We start from the raw sequence: 27,283 nt of genomic DNA, 5'->3' as shown, positions 1-27,283 counted from the left end.
AAAACCCCTTACTACACCTTCCTGTTCCATTCAGCGCCCCCAAGGATCAGATGAGGACCAGCGTTGGTGAGGGCAGGGCCGCTGGACACCATCAACTGCACCAATCTCCTGCACAAACACCTTCTCCGACAGACACCAGACACCCCAAGGATGCTAATCTGCCTCTGGGCACCCCCTAGCACAGTCAAGTGGACATAGTGGACGAATCACCTGGAATCGAAGGCAGGGGCTCATCCTGCTGAGCTGATGAGCTATGCAACAAGCTACACAGAGGCAAGTCTAGGACCACCTCCAGGGATTTTCAGAATACCCTGATAACTGCATTTGAATGCCATCCACTTCCTTGGAAATCCTATGGGCTCTATCTTAGGCATTCAAAAATACAATTCTGCCTGGGGTCCAGGGGGGACTCACCAGAGACCTCCAAGATGCAAATCAGGCTAATGGCACCCTGATTTGGAACAAAGAGCTGACACAGACCAGAGCCAATGTGGCGCCTCAGCCGTTGCACTGCGAGAGACAAATGCTGGCAGGGGTGGTAGGAGGACCACACCCCTAATCAGAAACAACTTTTCAAGTAAGGCTCCGAATTCCTTCATTAGTAATATTAGCTCCAACCACTTTTAATCAGCCTCAGCCCAGGGAGGCATTGTCCCTGATTGCTGGGCTGTTTTCTCGGTGCTTCTAATGGATCTGAAGGAGTGAGGGAGCCCCGGGGCCTGGCTTGATTGCTCTGTGGTCCCCACTCAGCTTTCTGCCCACTCCTGCCACCTGCGAAACCTGAGCATTGCACTATTGCACTCTGGAGCCCCGTGATCTCCCAGCCTCGGCAGCACTGTCATGCACACGTTGAACGTCTCCTTTCTATTTCTGAACCATATGGTAAACAGTCTTGCAATCTTGGCATTTCTTGCAGCCAAGAGTAGACACCAAAAGCAAAATAAACAAACAAACTACATATACAGTTGAATAAGTGAATATAAATGAACTGAGCTTCTTAAAGAAGGAAAGAAAGAAAGAAAGAGAAAAAGAAAAATGCAGGGGAGGGAAGAGACACATAACACAAAGATCTTGCATCTATGCTAGTTTGCTTCCCAAATGGCCCAAACGGCTGGGCTTGGGCCTGGCTCAGGCCAAGAGCAGGAATTCCAGCTCAGTTTCCCACAGGGGTGGCAGGGGCCCAAGCTCTTGGGTCATCTTTTGCTGGATTGGAAGTGAGTAGTCAGCAGCAGCCTAGCTTGCTGTACCACAATATTGGTCCTGTAGCTACTGTGGTTTCTGATGAACAAGGCTGGCTACAAACATGTTAGTAACAACCTTCTCCAAGGAAATCTCTTGTGCCCACACTCCACCAGCACATCAGCTCCGTTTGTAAATTACTGGAATCTAGCAAGGCTCTGAACAAGACCAGCACGTTGATGCCTTCAACATCAGCAGCACCCACAAAACCCACAAAAGTTACCGCAGGATTGAGAGTGACAGACAGAAGATCAGTGGTCTCAGTATCCGTGCTTACCTTCATTTGTGTCCTATTACGCAGCCTGTGCTATAAAGAAGGTTCACAAAATCAGAAAATACCAAGACAGGTTATGACACGGGGGCACAGTGGGCTAGGTTACCAGAAGCAATATCAGCATCCCATATCAGAACATAGCATCCCATGCCGGCTGCCCCACTTCTGAACCTGCTCCCTGTTCACGCACCTCGGAAGGCAAGCAGATGATGACCCGAATATATGGACAACTGCCACCCATGGGGAGACCTAGACAGAGTTCCAGGCTGCTGGCTTCAAGCCGGTCAGCCTGGGCCTTGCAGTCACGGGAAAGTGAGCCAGCAAATAGGAAATCTCTTTCTTCCTCTTGTCTCTTCCTCTCTCTGCCTTTCAAATCAATGAACATACATATACGATAGTCAACATACTAAGATAACCAAAAAGATAGTATAAAGGTAACAGAATGAAGATTTGTGTAAATGACTTCATCAGAACGAAGCAGCTTGGATTCCTTAAACTTCACCCCATGGATCCCGTGCCAGTCACTCTCCTTCCCGGGCAGGGTTCTGCCCCTCCCTTGCAGCTGGCCCATCCCCACATCCACACCCGCAGCACCTGGCATTTTAATATGCACCCATTGAACATGTGTGCACCAACGACTATTACGACAAATATTTTCCATGGGAAATGATATCCTTCATTTTAAAAAGCATTACTCTAAAAGCTGTTTTCCTCTAGGCTGAATTTAAATCTACTTGGCTCAATATGACTTATGACAGAATTAGAAATAGGCTTTCTGACTTTATTTGCCTATTAATATATATGCGTTTGATAATTAACAATGTGCTAAGTGGCCCAAAGCAAATAATGACTCTTGTGCTGTCTGTGTATGATAAATGAGACAGAAGCCACTTAGCGCATATGAAAACAACGTAACCCACTTCCAAAGTTCTGTTTCATCTCAGGCCACAATATTCACGGCAGCTACAGTCCTTCCAGGGCTCAGCGCTAACCCTGTGGAACAGACCAGGCCTCAGGAGAGAGGACTCTGCTCCAGCCTCACCAAACAGAAGATACACACTCCAGAGCGTACCAGGTCATGGCTCAAGGTTTTCTCACCAAGTGCCAGAACTGATCCTCAAAATGGTTATCTTTGAATTCATTTAGGTTCTGTGTATTTTATTCCATATGGAAAGCCATTTTATTTTAAATTTGATTTTGAAATATGCCTGCATACATTAACATAATTCAGAACAAGTCAGTCAACATGTTACAAGAACATGTCATATAATTCTAGTGAGCCCTGTAATATCCTGCTTCCAAAGAAACCACTGGAGAGAAATATGTTACATTTGGAATCTACCTGCAGGTGGCCTATCAGGGCCTGTCTGCTCACTGTGGGACTGAGATGAGAGTCCTAGTTGGTACGCAGACAGGGCCACAGAACCCCAAAGAAACCAGACCAGCTGGAAGCGGTGTTTGCCTGCCCTTGGCCATGGACCTGGACAGCAGTGCAGAATGTTAAGCCACTGCTGGTAGTGCTGACATCCCATACTGGAGCACTGGTTCGACTCCCAGCTGTTCTGCTTCCCAATCAGCTAGTGTATCTGAGAAGGCAGCACAAAGCCATCCTTGCCAGAGACCAAGGTGGAATTCCAGGCTGGACCAACACTGGCTATTGTGGTCATTTGGGGAAGGAATCAATGGATGGAAGATCTGTCTGTCCCTCCCTCTCATTCTATTACTCTGTCCTTCAAACAATAAACAAACAAACAAACAAACAACATCTATTTAAAAAGGTAATCCATTGCCAGCACCGCACCGGGTGTGGGGAGAATCTCACTGGGTCCCACCCTGGCATGTCCACCTGCAGGTCTGGGTGTAGGGTAAACAAAATCGGGGGCGGGGGCAGCCGGGGCACCCCTTCACTGATAAGGTCTGTGAGCTGTAGAGAGAGCAGTTCCAGGCTGCCCTTTTCGCAGTTCTCACATCTTCACTCTGGGCTTCCTCCTAAATAAAGAGCTGCCAGACAAGCAGGCCTGGTGGGGAGGGAGCCACACATGCACGCTGAGTATACAGCTTCTAACAGAGGTGGAAGTCATAACAGGACTTGAGCCTCCGTTTACACCAGTGAAGCCAGCCACATGTGGACGCCCACAGCCACGGTCAGGATTGCTGTAGCAGTCCTGGGCTCACCTGTATTCTGTTGCGCCGGAGGCAGGCATTGGCTGGGGAGGAGACAGGAGCTGGCCCTGCCTCTCTCACAGGCAGGTGCACCGCTTCCTGCCCGCTGGGTTGTAACCTTGTCTGGGAGCCAGGGGAGGGGAAAACATCAGAGTAAGGAGCAGAGTTCTACAAAGCATCTGGTGTTTTCACATTCCCTGTAGGAAGCTGTCCTGTTCATCAGGCCTGGTGCTTACAGGGAAGCGGACTTTCCACTCCCGACTCTGGGCTGTCAAGGGTAAGACTGTTTCATTTGACAGCAGAAGGGAACAAATAGAGAGTCTCAGAAGCCATTAGCTGGAGATAGTCTGCCTGCCAATAAATCCACCTGGAGCTCAGGGACAGAGAGATCAAATTCTGAAAGCAGCCTCTGGGCCCCTAGATCCAGCTGTGCCTGAAGCCCAAGTCTGCCCCAGGACTTTAAGAGAAAGAACTTGATTGCAACTGAAAAAGCACCAAGCACAAACCTAGTTCCATTGTTCATACCGGGCTTGGCTTACTGGAACCGAGCTCTGCCTAATTGCTGTGATTAATCTTCCCCAAATCTAAATATAGAGTGAGTGAGCATTTCCTGCTGCTCACGGGCAACCGTTGGCTGTGGCTGCAGGGAAGGGGTGAGCCGGCATCAAACTGGGGATGCAGAGACATCCAAGGAGGGCAGCCTTTGGTGGCCAGACTTGAAGGAATGGGTGGCAACCCCAGGCTTACCGGGCATGGCGTGAACAAGGTCTCCGCACAGCACGAAGAACTTGGGTTTGGGGTCCAGCCTGTTGATGGCCTGGACGGCTTGCTCGGTGAGACGGATCTCCTGTCCCCACTCGTCGCCACCACTGTCACAGTTCCCGGTGGACCAGGCCTTCATCAACCCAAACTGAGGGTCTGCACCTTGCAGGAAGTAGAATGGGCCTTGCCATTCCTTTTCCTTTTCTGTGGGAAAAAAGAAAGAAAGAAAGAAAGAAAGCAAAGTGGGTTGGTTGGAGACCATGACAGAGTTGGTGAGAGGAACATTCAGGTTACCAAGCAAGCAGATTCAATATTTTCCTTAAATTAAGTAGGTCATTTTAATAAGCTGCTGCTCAAACATACCATTTTCCTGTCATCATCTAGTGGATTTTGATTTATACTAATTATGCCTGGGACCTGGTGATTCCCAAAGGCCAGGAGGAACCGTGTGGGCTGCAGCAAGCCCTAGACTGAGCTGCCCACTTTCTGGCGAGACGGCTAGAGGATGCATGGAGCCAGAAAGGATGTGGCTGTCCAGAGGGCATGTGCAAGTGACAGAGTGGTTCTGTGGCTTGTTTTTTATTTTTTTTCTAATCAGAATTTAAAATATCAAGCATTGAATGCTGCCAGAAAGTGTGAGCTTTAAGTGATGAAGTGAGGTACTCTTCTGCCAGGCTTAATGGCACCGTTTTAGGGTTGGGAGAAGGGAGCGGCAGCATTTTAATGACACAAGTTGGCTATCTGGGAGGAAACCAGCACCAGAAACAGGGCCCTGAACAGAGTGAGGCACTGTGGAGAAACAAAGAGAAGGCAAGTCACCTGTTTCACAGGTGGCAGTAACTGGGAATGGGGGTGGGGGATGTGTCGGGAAGAGGAGAGGGGATTCCTCAGGGTCCCCAGAATCCATCCCGCCCACTTCCATCTTCCCACCCTGTCTGCTGGGCTGAAGCCATGCACCTTGGGGCCTCCACTGTGACTAGGGCCAGTGCCCTGCAGGGCTTGGGGGAGCATGGAGAGACAGGAGTTGGGTCTGTTTTGCGGCCATAAAATCCTTGCTCCACACAGCCTGACCTGGAGCATCTTCACTGGAAATACAAGGAATGTTCACTTTTAATAGAGTGGCAGCAAGATCTCTGAGTGCCTGGCAACACCCAAGGGGGGGCAAGGACCCCAGTCTTCAGATCCCTTGCTCACACTCTGCAAAAACCCAATCCAGGAGGTGTGTGGTTTTTCCGAATCGTGGGGGACTTGGTGCCATGGACAAATCTGGCCTCTTTGCCCAGCCCCACTCCTATGCCTTGTTTTGGCCGTTGTCTTTTCTCACAGATGTTAACAGAATCCACGGCATGCCCTCCATCATTGCATGTCTGCATGTCTGCTACTGTAAGAGCCACAGATGGCACATGTATGACCAGGACTGCAGAGGAGGTCCCTGCCCTCCTGACACTTAGTGAACACGGGGAAGACGTACCAGCTTCTCTCTCTCTCCACCTTCCCTCCCTCTCCCCGACCTTCACCTTCTCTGAGAAAGCTGGCATGTTGCAAACAGCCCTGTGGGGCAGCCAGCAGGCGAGGCTCCATCCAACAATCCCGTGTGGCCTGACAGAGGATGTTCCCTCACCCAGCTTTCACCTAAGACCCCAGGCTCCTAGTGACACTATTGAGAATTTTGTTTAAAAAAGGATCTATCCATTTGAAAGGCAGGGTAATGAGTGCTCATGCATCTGTGTATGCTCCCGTGCACGCACACACACACGCACCCCTCAAATCCTCTGGTTCACTCCACAAAAGCACGGGTTTTCTGCAGCTAGGCCCAGCCCAAAGCCAGAAGCTAGGAACTCCATCTGGTTTCCCAAGTGGGTGACATGTGAGATCCAAGCATGTGGGTCATTGTCCTTGCCTTTCTCAGGCTTATCAGCAGGAAGCTGGGTCAGACAGGGAGCTGCCAGGACTAGAATCAAGCACTGTGATGCGGCTGTGGATGTCCCCCTACAGGGGCTTCCTTCGCTGTGCCCTAATGCCCGCCTCCCCTGGGGACATCTCGAGTCTGCAGCTGAAGTCCCCAGGCAGGCTGTGCCCAGCCTGACAATAACTGGAAGAGCCAGGTTGACTGCAGGGGGAGAGGGCCAGGGAGGGCAGAGTTGACCAGGAACTGACCATGGTGTCAGGAAAGCAACGGAGATTCTCCTTCACACTTAGAAGTTAACTGTTAGAAACACTCACTTACATTACTTGAACAATAACCATGTTACTTCACTGAACGCTTTTAGCTCCCTTTCTCTCTCTCCGACGTTTGCAGATCCCTTTAAAGTGGATAAATTAATCAGAACTGGATCAGGGAGGTGATAGGCACCCCGAGGCTGCGGCATAAATCACCTTCCACGGTGGAGTTTAGAAGCAGTTTCCCCGCTCCAGCCCCCGCAGCCAATGTTTTAACAAATAGTTGCCTATGACAGTCACAGTCTCGAAAGTCAATAGTCCTTGGAGGTATTAAAGTAAATACTTCCTTATTTGTTTACCTAATCAGAACACAGAAAGACCCTCGGCATTATGACAAGGTACAAAACAAACAGATCTGCCCTCCCGAGGGGGTGGCTGCCCAGCAAGTCGCAGCCCACCTCCCCTGCCCCACGCAGGAACTCATTAACTCCAGCCTCTAGTTCCAATGCACCTGCGTGTTCTTAAGGTTACTGTCATCAAGGCTGATGATACGATGTCTTTGATTTTAATTTTTTTAAATCTATTTGTATTATTTGAAAGGCAGGATGACGATAGAAAGACAAGAGAAAAGAGATTTTCCATCTGCTGGTTCACTTCCCAAATGCTCCTGATGGCTGGGGCTGGGCCAGGCTGAAGCCAGGATCCAGGAACCCTACCTGGGTTTCCCACCTTGTGGCGGGGACCCAAGCATTTGGACCATCTCCCACTGCTTTCCCAGGCGCATCAGCAAGGAGCTGGAGAGAAGCCGAGCAGCTAGGACTTGAGCTGGTGCTCTGACATGGAACGCCCACACAAGTAGTAGAGGCTGGCTCCTTTGTCTTAATTTTAATCGATGCAGGGTTAAGGATATTTGGGGGATCCATAATGCTTTGTACTGAAAGGAGGAATCTTCGATAAATGTGTTCCTCTCTTCTTCCTCCAAAGGAGTGCTAATTGTAAAAGTGAATTCTTCACAATACTGACATTGAATTATTTCACCGTGTCCAGATCAGTGCTCAGAATGAGGCTTTGGCATCTGTCTACAGACATCTGCAAAGGGCAAGGTGAGCTCAGGAAGCCATCCACTCCAGGGTCGAGGCAGCGTATGTCCCTGGCAGAGGCAGCTTCTCCTGAGTCCCTCTGGAAGTGTTGCCCTGGCAGCTGCAGCTGTGGAAGTCTGGATAAACAGAGGCATGTCTGAAGCACTTGACACAACAAGACCACTGGTTGTTACTGACAAAAAAAAAAAAAAAAAGACACAGAGGGATCCACTTTGTTCCCTAACTCCCCTGGATAAAGAGCTTAAACAGGGGACTGTTCAGTTAGAGATCAGCCTGGTAGGCAGTGGAGGCTAGGCAGAGGTAGACAGAGACCACCAGGAAGTGGCAGACTGCAGGTCTCCTTTCAGGGTGGCGGTGGACCACCAGCGGCTTCAGCATCTGGGAGGGTGTTGGAAAGACCCAACCTCAGCCCCACCCTAGACCTCCTGGGTCAAAGCCACATTCGCAGGAACAGCAGGTGACGTGGGAGCACAGCTGAGTTTGAGACTTGCTGGACTGCCGTCCATCGAGGGGCTCTGCAGGCTGGGCAAGACACAGGTGCACACTGACCTGACGTGACCCTCAGAGGGTCTTCTGCCGCCATCAGCGACTACTTTTCACATTTTTCTGCTCATTTTTTAGGACCCGTGTCCAACTTACGCCTGGGTATTATCAGTTACTAATTACCACCCTTGAAACAGCCTTTCAAAGTCACACCAAAAACCTCTCAAGAGAAAGAACTTAACCAGGAGCACATTACCAACTAGTGAGTTGTAACACTTTGAATTAAACAAGACATGGCACAAGAAGCACGCCCTGGAGCCAGTGCGTGTGTGCAAGACTCACACCTGTGCTTTCCAAAGTATAGCATGGAGATCTGTATGTTTCTTCCAAAACTGATGGGGGGAGGGGCGGAAACACTCAAGAACCCCAACTGATGCTTTCAGTAGGAATGAGGTCAAATTTTGAGGCAAAGCCAAGAACTTGTAGAATGATGGATAGGACAAAGTAAGTTGATTACATATGAACTTCATTTCTGACCCCGATGGTTCCAGAACAAGCCAACACCCGACAGATGAGGCCTGCAGCAGACACGGTGCCAATACATACATACATACATACATACATATGCATGTAACAAAAACACTCAAATTGGTCCTCAGTAGCAATGTCCCCCAACGAACTTATTGTTTTTCTTAAATAGTTCCTCACTATTATTTTAAAAGATTTATTCATTAATTTGAAAGACAGAATTGCAGAGAGAAAGAAACAGGGCCAAGAGATTTTCTATCTGCTGGTTCGCTACCACGAAGGCCAGGGTTGAGCAAAGCCATGACCCTGACTCCATCTGTGTCTCCCACCTGAGTGGCAAACAGGGGCCTAAACCCTTGGGCCATCTTCCACTGCCTGCTGAGGTGCACGAGCAGGGAGCTGCATGGGAAGCAGAGCAACTGGGACTTGAGTCAGCATCCATACGCTTAACCTGTCATCCCACAACACCATCCTCAAATTTCATTTTTTCAAAGTTAACTTTAAAAAAAAATTTCAGATGGTGGGCTAGCTAGCTGTCACTGTGTAACAGATTGTGACATATGCAGTGACTCAAAGGCTGTGGTTAGTATCTCATCATTTCCGTGGGTGTCTAGCCTAGCTCAGCTGCTCGTCTTCCCAGGGTCTCTCACCAGCTGCCAATCAAAGCCCTGGCCCACGCTGTGGTCTGCCACAAAGACCCACACAGGGGAGATCCTGCTTCCGTGCTCGCCGGTGTCCCTGCTCCAGAATTCAGCTCCTGGTGGGCCGTGGGACTAGGGTGCCAGGTTTCTTGCCCGCCACGGGACCCCTCAAGTGGGCGTCTCCAATACGGCAGCTCACGGCACAGAATCCAACATTAAGAAAGCCAGCAAGGCAGAGGATCCGGTGGCAAACACAGCTACAATCCTACATAATATAACAACAAAATTGCTACTTGTGAGCATGCGTCTCTAAACCAGCTCATCCCTCTAAACCAGCTCATCCGTCCCACCCAGGAGGAAGGGGCAGCGGGTCAACTGTGTGACTCAGGCTGGAGCAGCAGTCTAGCAGAAAATATCAGAACAGGCAGGGGTGCTCACAGTTTAAAAGGCCTGCACAATGGTGTAGTGGGTAAAGCTGCTGCCTGGTGCTCTGGCATTCCTTACAGGCACCAGTTCAAGACTCAATGGCTCTACTTCCTATCCAGCTCCCTGCTGATGTGCATGGGAAAGCACCAGAAGATGGTCCAAGTGCTTAGACGGGAAACTGGAAGAGGCTCCTGGGCTCCTGGCACTAGACTGGCCCAGCTCTGATCACTGTGGACATTTGGGGAGTAAACCAGCAGACAGAAAAAAAATCTCCATGTTTCTGCCTCTCTAACTCTGCCTTTCAAATAAATACATAAATCTTAAAAACAAACAAGCAAAAACAAAAGTCTTTGTTCCACTTGACTTGGGGGCTTCCACCTGATACCCAGCCCTGACCCCTCCACTGTATGATGTGGCCTGAGTTCCTTAACCTCTCTAGGCCTCCATTTCCTGACCTGTAAAGTAATAATAACAGCACACACCTCAAAAGAATTGTTGAAACTGAATTAATTCACATGAAGCATGTGGACCAGGCACAGGGAAGTGGTCAGAGATGAGCTACGGTTACCATGACAACCATTCTGCATCACTCAGGCCCTTGCCTTAGCAGGGATGATGAGGCAGCTGCAGGCTTACCCCCACCCCACTGCCCTACTCTGCCATGGCTGCCCTGATGTACACAGAGGGCTTAGAAAATACCTGAGCCAGGGGCAGATGAGTGTATATACCACAATGCATTCATCTTTTAATGCTGCCTTTTGGAAACTTTCCAACACCCTCTGATATTGCCCTGCTGCGGTCTCAACACCTTTCACCTGCATACACTAGCAGTACTGCACTGGTAAGCAAAACAGAACAGGCATGTAGCTTTACAGCTGCCTGCAGCTGGATGCCACAGGAAATGTCACTTGGGGGGAGTCCTCACCGTGCAGTGAGCACCAGGAGTCACAGTCTTAACGTCCACAGCAAAGCCTGACATCTTCTTGGGGTCTGACCTGAAGTTCTAGGCAGGACTCCCCATTCTGGGGCTGCTCCTTTCTGGTTTAAATATCTCAAAGCCCCACTGTACAGCTGGCAAGACTGACCGCAGCAGAGAACAGAGCCCAGTCTGCGTGTTGCTGCGGCTTGGGGGATAGAGGAGCTAACAACTAGAGAGTGTGGGGTTCCTTCTTGGGAGAGATGATGTCCTGAAGCTGACTCTGTGAATGTATTAAGGTCGCTACAGTGACCAGTCTGAAATAACACATTGCTGAAGAGCTCTTTAAACAAAGATCCCTTTCTAGACTCCACACTCTCCACCCCCTAAAACAATAATTAACTGTGACAGCAACATCCTCAGAGCCTCCAAATGGCTTGTGCTCAGCACTAAGGTGACTGGACCCAACCGCTCCTTCCTCCGTTTAAATGCACCCAGAAGGCAGTTTCGGAACAGCACACGCGCTGTGCAGCCACAGCTTGGCTGCCACGCTGGCCACCGGGGAGGGCAGACCTGCCAAAGCCATTATCTGCAACCCTTCCGAGAAAGAAAACGGTGGCGGACAGGAGGGGCTTCTCGGCTAAGCGGCCGTCAGCACCGCTTTGGCCTGGACTGACGCTGTTTTAAGCAACAGCAAAAGGCGGGCAAAGGCAGTTCCTCAATCTTCTCTTGCTTTTCATAAGCAGAACTCCATTTGGGGTTTGTGTTGTCTGGGTGCATGCTGTCTGTGGCTGCTGCTTCCACTCCCCACACATCTCCTTTTCCCATGAGAGCAGGCAGCATCAGGGAGAATGGCAGACAATGTGCCTCCTCCGGGTCACTGCGGCCCTGGAGGCACAAACTGAGACAGAGAGGCTCGGGATAGCAGAAAGGTCACCTCTGCTCCAAGCATGCGGGGACCAAACATGTGGGGACTGTTCCAGTGAGACCAGTTGCTGGCCATGCCAGAGATGCTGGGAGCTGGGCTGGACACAGGTGGGTGAGACCAGTGTGCCCTGGGGGTTGAATGAGTCCGAGCAGACTGGATGCAAGGAGGAGGGAAGAAGGCAGAAATGGCCCTTGCACTTCCAGCTCAGCAGGTGGGCTGGGGGGAGGCACAGTCCTGTGACCAGGGTCTGAGGGCTACAGAGTGAAATTCATCACCTTCCACTTCCTAGCATGAGGACCTAAGGACATCCAGGTGTCCTAGGGCACAGAGGCAGACGATGTAATCACAACCAGGGCTATGCACACGTGGTCACAGCAGCCCTCCCAACAGGCCTGGCCAGTCTCCTGGCCCCAGTCTTAGACAGGCCCCTGCAGCATTAGCACAACTAGGCTGTCTCCCTCCCCCATTTTTCTTTTTCAAACAAAGCCTCCCGTGGGGAGCTGGGATGCCTTCACACTGCTCGGTACTTCCCCAATGTCTAGTGACAGGATCCTGGGTTCTCAGAGCTGAATCAGCCGCCACTTCCTCCTGGAAAAGTTTGGCAAAATTAAAACTTACTCAGTGCACAAATACAAGGGTTATGAGCCCCCTCTGAGAGGATGCTGCTAGGCTGCCTGCAAATCCTGCTGGGCTTTTAATTGGAGAGGCAGAGGAGAAGGAGAGCAGGGCAAGAGCTCCCATCTGCCAGCCCAGGCCCAGCACAAGTGCGACAGCCAGGAGCTCAACCCAGGTCCCCCAAGTGGGTGACAGGAACCCATGGCACCTCCCGGGGTCTGCTCCAGCAGGTGTCTGAAGGGTTTTTTTTTTTTTAATATTTGTTTATTTTACATTTGAAAAGTATATTTACAGAGAGAAGGAGAAAGTGAGAGAGATATCTTTTACTTCCTAAATGGCTGCAATGGCTACAGCTGAACCAATCCGAAGCCAGGAGCTTATTCCACGTCTTCCACATGGGTGCAGGGACCCAACAACTTGGGCCATCCACTACTGCTTTCCCAGGCCACAAGCAGGGAGCTGGATGGGAAGTGAAGCAGCCAGGACACAAACTGTAGCCCATATGGGATGCTAGCACTGCAGGCAGTGGCTTACCTTGCTATGCCACATCCCCAGTGTGTATAATTTAAATAGAAAAAAAAAAAAAAACCTACAAGCCTTGAAGAGTTCTTCACTCACACCACTTTCCAAGTGGTTTCTAACAGATTTTACAGTTCACTGGAGAAAATCCAAATCAGAAAAGAAAAATCCATTCTGGGTGATGTTTGTGCAAGAAAGGCACCATGGCAGCCCATCTGTAAACTTGGGTTCCAAGACAAGTCCTTGGCCCGATCTCAAAGCACACTGGGTGCCACCTTAAAACGAAATGTTAAATAGCAACCACGTGTACATTTCTATGATTTCTCTCTTCAACTTGTTTTTTTTTTTTCCCAAATCTCACCAACTATAAAGCTTTCTACTGCAGTTTTTAAAAAGGCAATATACTAGAATAGTAGGATATATATAGGTAACAATAATGCACTATGTGTTTTTAAAAAAGGTAAAGGATGGGGCTGGCACTGTGGCAAAGTAGGCTAGGCTTCAGCTGGTGGCGCCAGCATCTCATAAGGATGCCTGTTCGAGTCCCTGCTGTTCCACTTCCAATCAAGTTCCCTGCTAATGCATCAGAGAAAGCAACAGAGAATGTCTTAAGTCCTTGGGCTCCTGTGCCCATGTGGGAGACCTGGAGGAGGCTTCTGGCTCCTGGCTTAGGATCAGCTGAGCAAGAGCCATTGTGGCCATTTGGGGGTGAACTACCAGATGGAAGGTTTTTCTTTGTCTCTCTCTCTCTCTTTCTCTCCCCACTTTCTAACTCTGGCTTTCAAATAAAAATTAAAAAAAAGTTTTTTTAAAGTTAGGGGACATTTCTACCGCAAAAAAATAACATATTTATCCTAATTTGAACATTATATACCATATAAATATATAGAAACATCACATGGCATCCCTTATATAATTTGTCAATTAAAATAATAACAAAAACAAGTAGTAATGGAGATGTTCTAACAGTTTGACCTATCACCCACATCACATATCAGAACAGAATCAGATCTGAATGTAAGCGCTCAAACTAGACAACTGTTACAAGAAAACACAGAAATCAATTATAAAGACTGAGGGCTAGGTGAAGTCTCCAGGCTCCGACATCAAAAGCAAAAATGATAAAAGGGAGAGCGGCTACACTGGACTTCATTAAACTGAAAATCTGATTTCCTCAGACACCTTGATGAAAGTGAATAGGTGATCCAAGAGCGGAAGGGGTCTCCGCTGAGGGTCTCCGGCAGAGAACACCTACAGTTCAATAATGAACACAGCTCAGAGATGGGCAACTGCTCTAAAAACACACAAGCGGCCACTAAGCACATGGAAAAATGATGTAACTAGCGTTAGTCATTGGGGAAACAAACTGCACTGAGACACGCCTGCACAGCCACCTGGATGGCGACAACGTGACGACAGATATTACCACGTGCCGGCACGGGAAGAGAGACTGGCGCACACCCCCTTTGCTGGCAGGAATCTAAGAGGGCTTAGTTGCTCTGCACACAGCTCCTGTCTGACCCAGCCATTCCAATCCTACACCCGCAACACAGGAAAGCAAGCACATGTCCACACAATGACCTGTACATGTCTATTCGCAGCAACACGTTCACAGGCAAAAGGGACCAAACCAATGAACGTTCGTCTGTGTAAAAAAAAAAAAAAACTAAAAACTAAAGTCCAAACACTCATCAACGGGTGAGTGGACCAATAAACACTGAAGGAAATGGCTTTTCACCTAGCGCACACAGGAAAAGTCCAGAGACAGGCTACCACACAGATTATTTGCTTTATTTCTTCTGTATAACCAGTGTTACTAAGATGTGCGAGTCTTGATGCTTTTCCCTCATTACAATAGCTTTACACACAAACGTTTCCCTTCTCCTAAAGTGGAAGAAGGCAGGTCACAATGTTTGCTTTTAAACATTCCGAAGGGGTGCAGGTTTGGGGTTTTGTTAATCAAGTGAGCAAGGTGTAAATGTAAAACACAAACAGACATTGCACAAATCACAGCATTTAGCAGTTATGGGCCAGGGAGCTGTCAGGCGCGCTGCGTTTACAGGGTCTTCTATCAGTTACCCGAAGCGCTAACCCGGAAGCTTCATGTCTGCGTGAAATTTCCTGAATGTTTAATTTGTATGATGGAATCAATTTTTCTAGAAGTGTCAAAGTCTGCCAACCACTATGAAAAAAAGAAAAAATTCGAACGTATCATGCTAAGGCGGGAAGCCAGTCTCAGACCACACAGTACACAATTTCGTTACAGGCAATGTCCAGAAAAGCTGGCTGCACAGAGGTCATGAGCCCGGGCACGCAGGCAGCAGAAGCTTGTAGGGACTGTAGATGGGCACGAGACTTCCTTCTGTGGGGAGGTGGAGATGGTCCACAATTAGCTTGGGACTGCGTCACCGTGTGAATTTAGCAAAAACTGTTGAATGAGAGACTTAGAATGAAAGATTGCTACAGCCTATAAATAATACCTCAGCAAAACTGTGGGGTAAAAAATGAAAATGCAAAATAAAAATTGGACTGAAAACCAAAAGCAAACTTATCTCTTGAAAATGCAATGGTAGAAGCTTTGTAGGTCCTAATGTGTGCTGTGCGCCCTACTGGGTGATGGGTGGCTGCGCCCAGGGGATGATAAATAACCAACAATTACACAGTGTCACAGGCACAATTAAAGGGACACTTCCCCCATCACTTAAATTTCGAAGGGTTCATCTGAGCAAAGAAAAGCAAAAAAACAATTCACTCACGGAGTAATTCCCAGAATTAGAGCATGTGCCTAAGAACTCTAACCAACAACCTCACTAGACAGTATTTATAGAAAAAAAAAAAAAAAACAGAAGGCAGGCATAGAAAACAACTTAAACAGCTAGAGCTCAATCATCCACTCAACCAGCTAGAGCTTAACAAGTTTGTTACTTACAGATGAATTAACTCACCACCCCCGGGGCCTCCAGCACCCAACCACAGCTCAGCTGCTATAATTAAACTCTATACTAGTTTGATCTGTGGACCCAGTGCAAGGATCCAGTTCAAATCCACCGCCTCCCACAAACTGTTTAACAGAACCCTCCCAAAATAAGAGAGTTCGTTTGACCTGACTGCATGACACAACTAAAAGCATTTTTTTTTGTATCTGCTTCATTATCTTGCTCAAGTTTTTCAAACCGCAATATTTCCAACCTTCTTCAAACTTGGCTAAACATTTCCAGGTTGACTCATTCTATAAACGTTCCTAAGACCTGCAAGGAATGGGAATAAATTATTTCCTACTGAAACCCCACTGACTGTCCACCGCGTGAGAGGGTTTCCAGAAAGCACAGTGAAGTAGGGTGAGCAAATACAGCCTGCCTCTTTGAAACAGCTAAACAAGTCTAAAATATCTGGGACCAGGCAGGCACAGTGGCACAGGAGGCCAGCGTCCGTCAGGGCAGTGCCTAGCACAGCTCCCTGCTCTCTGCTTCTGATTCAGCTTCCTACTGATGTGCCCTGGAGGTTGTAAGCTTGGGCTCAAGCATTTGAGTCTCTGTTTCCTGTGAAGCAGATCAGAGGTCAGGTGCAGCTCTGGATGTTGCAGGCATGAGGAGTGAACCACAGATGGAAGATTTCTGTTTGTCTCTCTGCCTTCCTCCCCACTTCTGTCTTTCAAATAAACAAATTTAAGCAAACAAACAAAGACCTGGGAAAATCATCCTTCTAAGAAAATGACCTCGTGGGGGGGGAGGGGGGCCAGTGGCATGGCCTAGCAGCTAAAGTCCTCGCCTTGAACACGGCGGGATCCCATTTGGACACCGGTTCTTATCCCAGTTGCTCCACTTCCCTACCAGCTCCCTGATTGTGACCTGGGAAAGCAGTAGAGGATGGCTCAAAGCCTTGGGACCCTGCACCTACATGGGAGACCTGGAAGAAGCTCCTGGCTCCAGACTGGCTCAGCTCCAGCCATTGCAGCCATTTGGGGAGCCAGGGGATGGAAGACCTTTTCATTCAGATAGATAGATAGCTAGATCCTTCTCCCTGTAAATCTGATTTACCTTTCCAATAAAAATAAATAATTTTTTAAAATAAACCACAGCTCTGTTGTCTAACAGTGGGAATATTCTGCAGATAGAATGACCTGGAAGCAGACTGTGGCTATGTATAATCGAAAAGTGAGCACTTATAAAAATATGGTTTATCTTGGTCCTTCTCCTTTCAGAAATCTTCACAATAGACACTGTAAATTTCTCAGACAGCTATTTGCTAGGAGAATGCAGTCTAATTAGGCAACGTGTAAAGGAAATATAATTATCAATTTGCCTAATTAAAATGGCTATCCGAGCGCGCCCTGGTAATGTGCGCCTTCTCAGGTGAGACGCGCACGATCCACCTTCTGCAAACAATCCATCGAGAGCCCGGCTGACGACGTCAGCTGGCAGCGGGTGACTCAGCTGAAGGTCCCCAACTCCCAGCGCCAAAGGAAGGAGGTGCTGGGGAGACCCAGTTCAAGCACAGCACCCGTGCTGGGTGGTCTTCAAGCGGAGCAAGCTGACACACCTGGTTTGAGAAGCAAGCTGTGGCCCCTGCAGGGCTTTCCAGTGTCCAGGGTGAGCAGAGCTTCGAGCTCAGGGACTGCTACAGGAGTTAAACAAACCTCTGGACAGCCAGTGTGTTTGGCAAGATGGGGAAGAGCCGGTTTGCTCACTTTGTCTTCTGTGGCTGCCCAGTCTGAACTGCCCTGAGGAGCCTGGGAGACCCCGGACACTGAGGGCCTCTCGCAGCCATCAGTAACGCTAATCAGAGCTGGGACCCAGGGCAAGCACAACCACAGGAGCAGCACCAGTGGACTTAACACTGGGTGAACAGAACCCATACACAGCGTGCCTGCTGGGGCTGTGTGATCCCCAGAGGTCAGGGGCAGAACCCACTTCTGGACTGACTCAGTGCTGAGTCATTCTCTCCCCATATTCCCGAAAGCCAAGTGCCCTACCAGTCACGCTCATTCTTATCCAAATGGAACCGTTTCTTGTCCTCGAGGGGCTAGAACACTGTTAATCCATTTTAAGCAGTTTATTAATGTAACCGCTGATTTTGTTTTCTGTGATAAGTGCTCGTCTTGCTGTGTAGAGAACCAAGGTAAAGCCATGACAGGTGGCAGGACAGCCTAGGCCTAAGTTTCAGGTTCCTAGAATTGATAGGACCACTTCCCAAAGTGGGTTTCCACCCACCCGAGGCAGAGCCAACCAATCAGGAGTGACCTGGAAGGTCCCTGGTTAACAGGTGCTTGCAGGCGAAAAGGTTGACCAATCATAAATCCTGTGTCTGTCCAGAGAATTTGTCGCTTATTCTTGTAACTTGTAACTCTGCTCGCCTTACATTCACCAAGCCCCCACAACAGCCGCCGGCGTCCTGCCCTCACCCTACACAGAGCTCCCTTGGGGTCCTCTTCCTACCCCCGCACACTGACACATCCTAATGTTCTACACATGGATCCCACCCATTATGTTACCAAGTCCTCCCCTTTCTGGTCATGGCCACTGCACCCCCAGCTGCACAGTGCACCCCACAGTCACACCAGCTTCCCAGAGGGCGTCGCGAAGGTGGATCATCACACCTGAGTCTCCTCATTCACTGACTGCAGTTAACAGGCCCCACATCATCCAGGCCCAACACCTGAAATCCTGTCTCCAGCCACAAAGCTGTGACGGATGGCCCTCGGAGTGCATCACCCCCAAGCATGATATGGGAGGGCTAGAGCTAGGAATCCCTGGGGGATACGTCAAATGCCCCCCACTCTCATTTTTCTACCCTCAGTAAGATACCACAGAATGTAAGAGGCGTCCAAAGGAAGAGCTACAGCAGAGTCCTGGGGGCCTCTCACACGGCCCCCTGGGAGGGCGATCGGACAGCACCTACCAGAGCTGAGGCCGTGGCCCCTACATCCAGGACCTTGCTCTCAACTTGTGCCCCACATCCACAAAGAGGCTCCAACAACGGGGTTCAGTGTTCCCAACAGCACTGCTAACTAGCCAAAAAAAAAAAAAAAACAAAACCAGAAGCCATTCAGTTGGCCAAGCTATGAGTCAGAATGGGAGCAGGAATCAGGCTCAAATTAGGGTAATTCTGGGGATTATCGGAGAGGGGGTGCTTAACAGGAAACAGCGGGAGTCATTGATTAGACTCTCCTACACCTGAGAGTAGCAATGCAGGGAGCAAATGCTGCCAGTTCAAGACGACCCCACAGTGGGGGGTGGGGGGTGGGAATAACACCCCGGCTTGTCAGTTCCTGTGCCTTCAGATCCGCAGCTGGGGCTCCCCACTGGCGGAACCCACCCAAGGAGAAGCCAGGGCAGTAAGGCGTCCACTGGTGAACCCCCTAAGGGGCACCCCCAAATCTTCGTGGCTTTATTTCTAGCCCCACAGCATAAATCCCACGCGAGGAGAGGGCAGCCAAGGGAAGGCTCTGCCCGACACGCCCGCACTTTCAGAGGGGACGGGAAGGTCGAGGAGGAGCCCGGCCAGCAGTGACCAGCCCCTGCAGAGGCCGTGGGGCAGGAGGGCGCCGGGCGTCGGAGGGGAATCGAGCCCCTGGAGTCAGGGACAGCCCTCCGTGGTCCTCTCACTCGCAGGTGCGGCAGACCCCAAAGTGCTGGGTCTGGCTGCCGGATGCAAAGCTCTCGTGGAGGCAGGTGTAACCACGCCCACGTTCAGGTAAGTCCAAAGTCCGAGCCCTTTACCACTGCTCTCCACGGCCTTCCCTGCCTACTGCGCTGACGGCCGGCCGACCTCACAATATAAAACAAGCACCAGGCTCCGAGCACCGACGGGTCCGGCGCCCCCAAGCCTGGTGATCCCCGTGTGACTCGTGACGACACTTCTGAGGCCCCTGAAACCAGGTCCGCCTGTGCTCCGCTCCCTCCTCTCGGGAAAGGCTGGGCCGCGGCCACCGAGACCCCCGGAGCGGCCGTCCAGGCTCGCCTCGCCCGGTGGGCCCCAGGGAAGGGAGCGTCCCTGCGTGCGGTGCAGCCGCACACGGCGCCCGGCCGGCAGCGCGCGCCCTCGGGCCGAAGGTTCCGCCGCCGGCAGGCCCCTCTTCCCCCGGCGAAGGGCCGGCAGTACCTGAGGGAAACGCGTCCAGCGTCCTGCCCCGCGCTCTGTGGAACACACCCGCCGCCTCCGCAGCCGACATGGCGCGCCGAGCTACCGCCGCACACCTCCCGGCCTGCCCCCAGCTCGGGTCGGGGCGGCGCCCTCTGCTTGAGGCGGGACGGGGCGGGGCTCGGGCGTTTGGGGCGCTGCTAACGCCGCGCGGCGCGGCGGACGCGCGAACTTCCCTTCTCTGGACTCGACCTGGCGTCTGGGAGGTGGGGGTGCAGTGGTTGGGCCCCGCGTGGGCAGAGGGCGGGTTGCCGAAGGACCCTGGCCCGTGTGGGCACGGGGTAGGGGCTTGCCGCCGTGGCTGTGGCTTTGGGAGCAGTCTTTCTCGAAACATTGGGATGTCTGGTGTAGCAAGCAAAACTGCAAGATCACCACCACCCGCACTGAAATTTTATACAAAGAAAGAAAGAAAGGTGAATAGCTCCCGTACAGTCTCCGGCAGGAGAGCCATGCTAATTTTTTCGTTGCTTATCCCAATGCTGAGTTAACCTGGACATCGTGGGGATGGGGTGGACGGCTGTCTCAGAGCTGTGCCTCAACCTGGCCCCCACCCCTAGGTCTGTGACAAGCGGTTGGAGCCTCCTGGTCCTCATCACTTCCCAGCATCATTGGCACAGGGTGGGCAATTCCCAGCATCACAGCCTAGGCAGGTGGTTGTCACTGGCCACCTTTGACTGATGGGCAAACTGAGACAAGAGGAGCTGAGGCAGTGTGTACAGAGCAAAACACATGTGGACAAATCCTAACGCTGTGGGCAGCCCCAGGGGGGATCTGTCCAGCTCCAAGGTCACCAACCAGAATGAGTGGAGCAAGTGGACAGGAGGAGGCTTGTATCCCAACCCTGAAGACTCCCAGATCCTCACCAAGGACTATCCGGCACCAAGGACTACATCCCAACTGCCAAGGAGACCACGGGGATTGGAGTGCCTTCGGAGGCTGAGAACTCTGAAGTTACCCACCCCTTCTGGATCTCCCACATGGGATGGAAGTGCCCCCCCCCCACACACACACACTGGGAGGTAGCAAGTACGGGGGTTCTTGTCACTAATGTGGGAGGCCTGAGTTAGATACCCAATTCTGGACTTCAGCCTGAACCAGCAGATGAAATCCTTCTTCTCTTTGTCTCCTCTCTTTTTTGCTTCTTCTTTTCAAATAATGACACATTGTAGCACCCACATCCTATGGTTTGGTGTTCTTAGAACATTCTGATACTTTTTGGCTGAGGTTGATACTGTTAGAACTGATGTAAATATTATTGGAAGACACTACAATCCATTCCTTTTAACTGAACATTTTCCTCTAGCACATTCCACCATCCTCTTTTGATATCTGTTAACACCGATACTTGCACAAGGCCTGAGTCCCAGTGTGCTGGTATTTCTAGGTGCGAGTACTGTCAAGACATTGGATGTTGTGCTGGGTCAGATGAGTGCCTCATGCCAGCAAGCAGCTGACATTTCTCCTGACACGCCCCGCCATGGCCTGCAGAGCGGCTGTGGGCTTCCTGTCTGCTTCTCCGGCATCTTCTCTTGCCTCTGCGACCAGGTGCTCACACCTCTGCTGCCAGTGGAACTTAACTACTTCCTTCCTTGACCTCTGCTCTGCCTCAGGGTTTGTGATGACAAAGGTCTTTAGAGCTGATAGCTGGGTTGCTCAATAGGAGGTGCTGGCACAAAAGCCCAAGGAGCCATTAGAGGGAAGTGGCTGGACTTTGCTTTCCCGGGCATAGTTGATTCCCGGTTAGATGGCACAGTGGTTAGTTTAAATGTCAATGTGGCTGGGCTACAATCCCCAGCTAAATATTAACCTGGAGACTTCTGTGAAGGTGTTTTTGGAATGAGCCACGTTCTCCTTATGTCTAATTTCTTTTTTTAAAAAAAGTTGCATTTATTGATTTATTTGAAAATCAGAGTTGGCAAGAGATGGGGAGAGATACAAAAAATCTTACACACTGCCCTTCCTTTAACAAGTCTTGCTGATTTTTTTTCCTTCCCAAAGCACCTACCTGATTTGTTGTTGTTGTTAATATTTTGGAGAGAGCAGGACTGTACAGAGAGGCACTCCCACAGCACGAATGTGGGACACCTGCCACTCACATGGGAGACCCTGGTGGAGTCCCCAGCTCCTGGCTTTGGTCCTGCCCAGGTCCAGCCATTGTAGCTCTTCAGGAAAGCCAATGGAAGACTTTCTGTGTCTCTCCCCATCTCTTGCTGACTCTGACTTTCAAATAAATCAATAAATACATCTTTTTAAAAAAGAAGTTAAGGGACAAACCCCACCCCCATATCCTGATTTTCACCAGGGCTGGGGGAGGTGGTGAGCATTTCGTCCACTGGGTGCTGTGGAGGCTGGCAGACCTTGGTGGGATCTCAGCTCCTCTCTGTTACTACTTGCGTGACGGTGAGCAGGTTCCTTAGTCTTTCTGAGCCTTCATGCATGCAGATTGAAAATAGAATACTTGGCAGAGTTTTGAAGAGGAACAGATGAGAAACTGCAGTAAGAAAACACCTTGATTTACACGTGGTCAGTTCTCTGAAATGGAACCTGCTATTCTTGTTAGCATGAAGAACAGACAGAGCCAGCTGCGCTGCATTCAAGAGGAGGCCGAAGCAGACCTTCCCTCAGAGGTTGTATTTAAACTTCACCCTCTCAGGCAGCTCAAGTTTTATCTTTGGTCAACAAAGTCAAGTGGAGGAAAGGAAGAAGGGCAGGATCTTGAGCACCCCCTAGAGGTGAATGTAGGCAATGCAGTGTGGGAAGCAGCAAAGTGGAAGCTATAACAAACCACTAGGAAATTCAGACTGGCTGGGTGAGGACAGAAGGTGAAGAACTTTGAAAATGCTAGGAAAGGTGACCTGGCAAGGTCTAAAGTTATTGCAGTCAGGTTGGAAAAGAAAAAAGAAGGAACAAGACGTTTGGTGAAAAAAAGCGGCTAGAAACAGAACACCTGCTGGGACGCTAAGACATGAATCACAGGTTTGGGGCTAAAACTTAGGAAAATGGACGACAAAGAGATGCTGCTCTTAGCAAGATATTAGTTAGAAAAAAAGATAAACAGCAGCATGTTTGAGCACGTGGGCTAGAATCTGGAACAAAGGAACCAGATTCTGATCTGAGCCGTGCTGGATGTTAACTGTGCACTTATCGCATACCCTTTTGAGTTCTAGCTTCCTTCATCTTTAAAACTCAGAAACACTGTTTTGGACCCAGGTAGACAAAATGGTGGCACAGATGACTTGTTTATTTAGAATTTTACGTTTTCATTACCTGCCAGCATTTCCAAATTGGGAGATTTTATACAAAAGCTTGCCTCCAACTGACGATCGGCTGATGAATGGCTCCAGTGGGACCATCATCGGGGCTGAGTCCGTGCCCATCCCCCTACCTGTGTTCTTGAGCAATGCTGGCCCCTGGATCCCGTGTGAGTTTTATTGGCCCCTAGTCCTATTCATTCCATCGACCGCATTCAAAGCCTCCAGGAGTGCCACCTGGAATGACAGTTAAGCCCTGCGTTTCTTAAGTTCTTAGTTTGAGAGAGATGCCAAACCAACAGTGAAGAGGCTTGGTTTTCTGCTTTGTCCGAGTGTTTTAATAAAGGAATCAGTTCTTGGTAGACAGCGTGTCCTAAAGAACTCAAAGCCATATTCCAAACTGCTGCTAGTTTTAGTTCACAAATAATGGCGACATAGTCCAGTGGAGATAAATCTCTCTTCCTGATTAGGTCAATAAAGCTATTTTATTGGTTCTTGAAGGATATCCTTCTGTTTTCTGTCCCTGCAGAAAGCACAGCTGGATGGGTAAGCTAGTCACCTTCCTGCGCTCTCTGTCCCTGACTTGTCTGGATATTACCTAACAGGCCTCGCTGCTACATCCACCTGTTTCAGGAAGCCAACAGAGCACATCATCTCCGGAGTCAGGCTGACCAAGGACGGAGAACGGAAAGAGCCCAACCAGGTCTGCTGACTTTCTTCTCATCCGGGGGGCGGGCAAGGGTCACACCTCCACCACAGATAAGCAGGTGGGCAGGGGGAGTTCTGGAGGCAAGGGAGGAGGTCAGCTACATTCCTGAGATGCAGCAGGCTGAGCCCACGCATCCCTCACACGAAACAGCAGAACCCAGATGTGGAGCCATGTCCAGTGGATCTCCAAGGCTGCCCCAGGTCAGCGTCGTGCTCCACTGCCTCCCAGACGAAGTAAACCTCATTCCCTCCCGCAAACATGAACACAGCGAGCGTTTTGCCAGATGCATCCTCCTTTTATATGGAACCTGCCAAGGGGCAGGCTGAAAGGTGCATGAATGAATCCACGTTGAGTGGTACCTGGAGAAAGATCAGTTCATGAGCTCATGAGCTCCAAGGCTAAGCCCTGAGCTCTGGCCGTGGACCCGGACTTGCCCTAGGATTCTTAGCATACCCCCAGCAGTGTGTGTACACACAGATAAACTCCACAAATGGAGTGGATGATTAGCTCCACAGCCGACAGGCAAAGCTTCCCCAGGAGGAGGAATTTCCGCTATTTGTCCAGCTCCTTCCCCCGCCCCCTCCCTTTTCGTGTCTTGACTCTGTAACTAAATTCAGCATTTGAAATGACTCTCCTTAACAAGCAACTTGAGGCTCAGCCATGCATCTGTGCGTAATTTGGTTTGCGAGAGAGCAGGAGGACTGGTTCATGGGGCGTCGTTGTGGGCAGAGATGGATCTTCGTTTATTGAAATGTTCCTAGCAACAGAAGCTGTTTTCTTTTTCGCCCCCAAAAATTCTCAAAGTAGAAACAGCAGAAATGATGGCAAGAAATCTAGAAAATTGCAGATGTATTTTCGCTTCTTTAGAGTGCAATTTGTGTTGTAAGTGGATCTCAGTGCATTTGCCAACAGAAAGTCAAAATCTTTTTTGGTTAAAAAAATATTTAATGATGAACGTGGGCTAATGTGGAATTTTTTTTTTTTGAAAGCTAACATATGGAACAGCAGGTAAACGCTATCATGGCACACTGCTTAGGGATTGCCTTGGCATTTCAATTGCTTTTCCCTTGCGTGACAATTTTTCTTGGGCTGTTTTCGTATTATTGCGCTCTGCATGCACTCAGAACCTAGCCAGCTCAGTTCTTCCTGGGTACGCTGGGGAGAATGACAGCATTTGTTAGAAGTCTGTATCGATTGACTAGACACTCATTCCAGGCATAACTTCATTCTGTTTGCATCATTATCACAAAAGAAAGTCATTATCACATTTTCACAGGTAAGGAAGGTGAAGTGTCAGGCTCAGAGAACTGAAGTAACTTGGCCCGGGTCACACAGCTGGTAGTACCTGCAAGCGCAGAATCTGAGACCACGCCCAGGACTTTGCTGTGGCTCTCCTGGTGTGGGGATAGGAAGAGAAGGTGTGAATGGAGGAATGACTCTGTTCCTGCAGGTCCAATTTCTACTTGTAGGAGTTGATCAGATATTCGCACACTTTCCCACCTGCCCTTGCCAGGACACCGCTTAATAAAACCTTGGGCTTTGCCGGCAATTATGGGCACGTGTATACTCATTCATTGGTTGGCATCACTGTTGGCATGGAGGTTAGTTAGACCTTTGTTCTAGTTTTGTCCCTTACTAGCTCTGTTTCTGGCAGTAAGACATTTTGAGTAGACAATACTGCCCTCATCATGAAGAGTTTTTTGGGGGAGATTGTGAGGAAGTCATTCTCAGAGTCACCCAGGGAGCATCTAGCAATGCCTGGAGGCATTTTGGCTTTCATAACTCAAGGGTGATGAGAGGGGTTCCGGCTGTGGTGGGCACTGCCAGGGCTGCCACTGCACACCCTGAGATGCCCAGGGCAGCCTCCACAGGTGGGAGTGAGTGGGCAGCCATCCAGTGTGCTGAGTACACACTTCAAAAAGTGACAGTCCCCAGCAACAAGTAGTGAGGATTAGTTGCTGCCTTTATGAGCTGCCGTCTTGACCAAAGTGTAACTTCTAAGGGGCTTTCCAGCTTTCAAAACATCTGACTTAACGTAACATCCAACACAGGTATAGGCACGCATGAGACAAGAAGGGGATAAATATTGTTTCTGAGTTTGTCAAGACGTTGAAAGACATGAACTATGTTGCATAAATATCTTTTTTTATTTGAAGTTTTGCAAAGAACCTGCCTTTAGACAAGTTGTTGAAAGTAATCCTTACATAAGCTTGCTCTCCCTTGTATAAGTCTGCAGAGGCACCATTTGTGCTATAATCCCAACCCTGCTTCCAGGAGTTTATAAAGCTCAAGATTTTCTGAGACAAAAAAAAGGAAACCATGTCCAATTTTCATTGATTTTTTTTTTCTCTAACGTTATAGTTACAAATTCAAGCATTCATGATTTGAGAGTTAATGCTGTCATACTGGGACATCTTTCCTCTGGAGATCAACTTTTTTTTAGTTTAACCTTTTTTTTTTTTTTTTTTTTTTGTAATGGCAACATTAATCATGGTGGAAAAGTTGCAGACTCTACAGAAATACTGAGGAAAAGGAAGAGGCAATCAGGTGAATATTCATCATCTCGCCACCCAAATATGCCTCAATAGAGTTCTACTAACATTTGGGCAACATTCTCCCTGGTGTTTATTGTCTAAGCATTTCTTTACAACATAAATGATACCATATAAAGAAGTTTTATAGTTCTGCTTAATGTCATGAAGGCATAAAAACGTCTCTATGTTATAAAAACACCTTCTAAACATCAGGGATGCAGAATCCTTTATTATGCTGATATAGGCTATTAAAGTTTATAACCTTTTCTGAAATATTTCATTGCTGAAATGTCAAAAAAGGGAAAATACAAAACATTTCACATATGTCATAAAAAGTAAAAAATGACCCCCTCACGTCTCAAATTCTTCCTTCTGTTTGAACTGTTCTTAACAAACACGTATGTGTCTTCAGCAGTGTTTGGAGGATAGACATGCGTTGTTTGTCGACTTTTCCTGAGCTCACCATCTTGCTGGCAGGTGCTACAAATACAGGTGCATGCTAGTTTATGCTGGGGTGAGTATTTCAGCGTGGAGGCAAGATACTTTAGCATCATGATAATAGGCAATATTCCAGTTAGTAGATGCTGATTGGATGAGTCTGGAGAGAAGAAGGTGGCACAGTGGATTTCCCAAGGATGTAACGGATCTGCATGGCAAGAGAAGAGGAACATGTATTGTTTTATTTAGCAGTTATCAGTCACAGCAAAATTATAGATTCTGTTCTTTCTAGGGCCAGCAAGTACACATAACACGTACACAAATCGGCCCTAGTCTAGACATTCTTTCCTCACCTTCACTCTTTGCTCAGCTGTTACTCAAAAGCTATTGATTGAACAACGATGGCTGTGAAATGGATGGTTTTCTACATGTTGGTGTTCAATCAGCAAAAACAGGA

General features: G+C 49.2%; 1 protein-coding gene across 2 annotated transcripts in view; it reads right to left on the bottom strand.

Moving 5' to 3' along the window:
* CPPED1 (calcineurin like phosphoesterase domain containing 1) overlaps window positions 1-19,939 on the bottom strand; it is a 49,972-nt gene extending 30,033 nt beyond the window's left edge. For both annotated transcript variants that reach the window (XM_040973309.1, XM_040973310.1), the window contains exons 1-2: window positions 19,856-19,939; window positions 4,424-4,642 (exon numbers count right to left, since the gene is read on the bottom strand). In XM_040973309.1, coding sequence (XP_040829243.1) covers window positions 4,424-4,642; window positions 19,856-19,925 — 289 coding nt within the window. In that variant the 5' untranslated portion in view covers window positions 19,926-19,939. The remainder of the gene's footprint in view (window positions 1-4,423; window positions 4,643-19,855) is intronic.
* Window positions 19,940-27,283: the final 7,344 nt, after the last annotated feature.

This window comes from Ochotona curzoniae, unplaced genomic scaffold (assembly GCF_017591425.1).
Source record: "Ochotona curzoniae isolate NIBS_2020 unplaced genomic scaffold, NIBS_Ocur_1.0 contig_2321, whole genome shotgun sequence".
Lineage (NCBI taxonomy): Eukaryota > Metazoa > Chordata > Mammalia > Lagomorpha > Ochotonidae > Ochotona > Ochotona curzoniae.
Note: the sequence above shows the minus strand (reverse complement) of the source record. Positions and strands in the feature narration are given on the sequence as shown.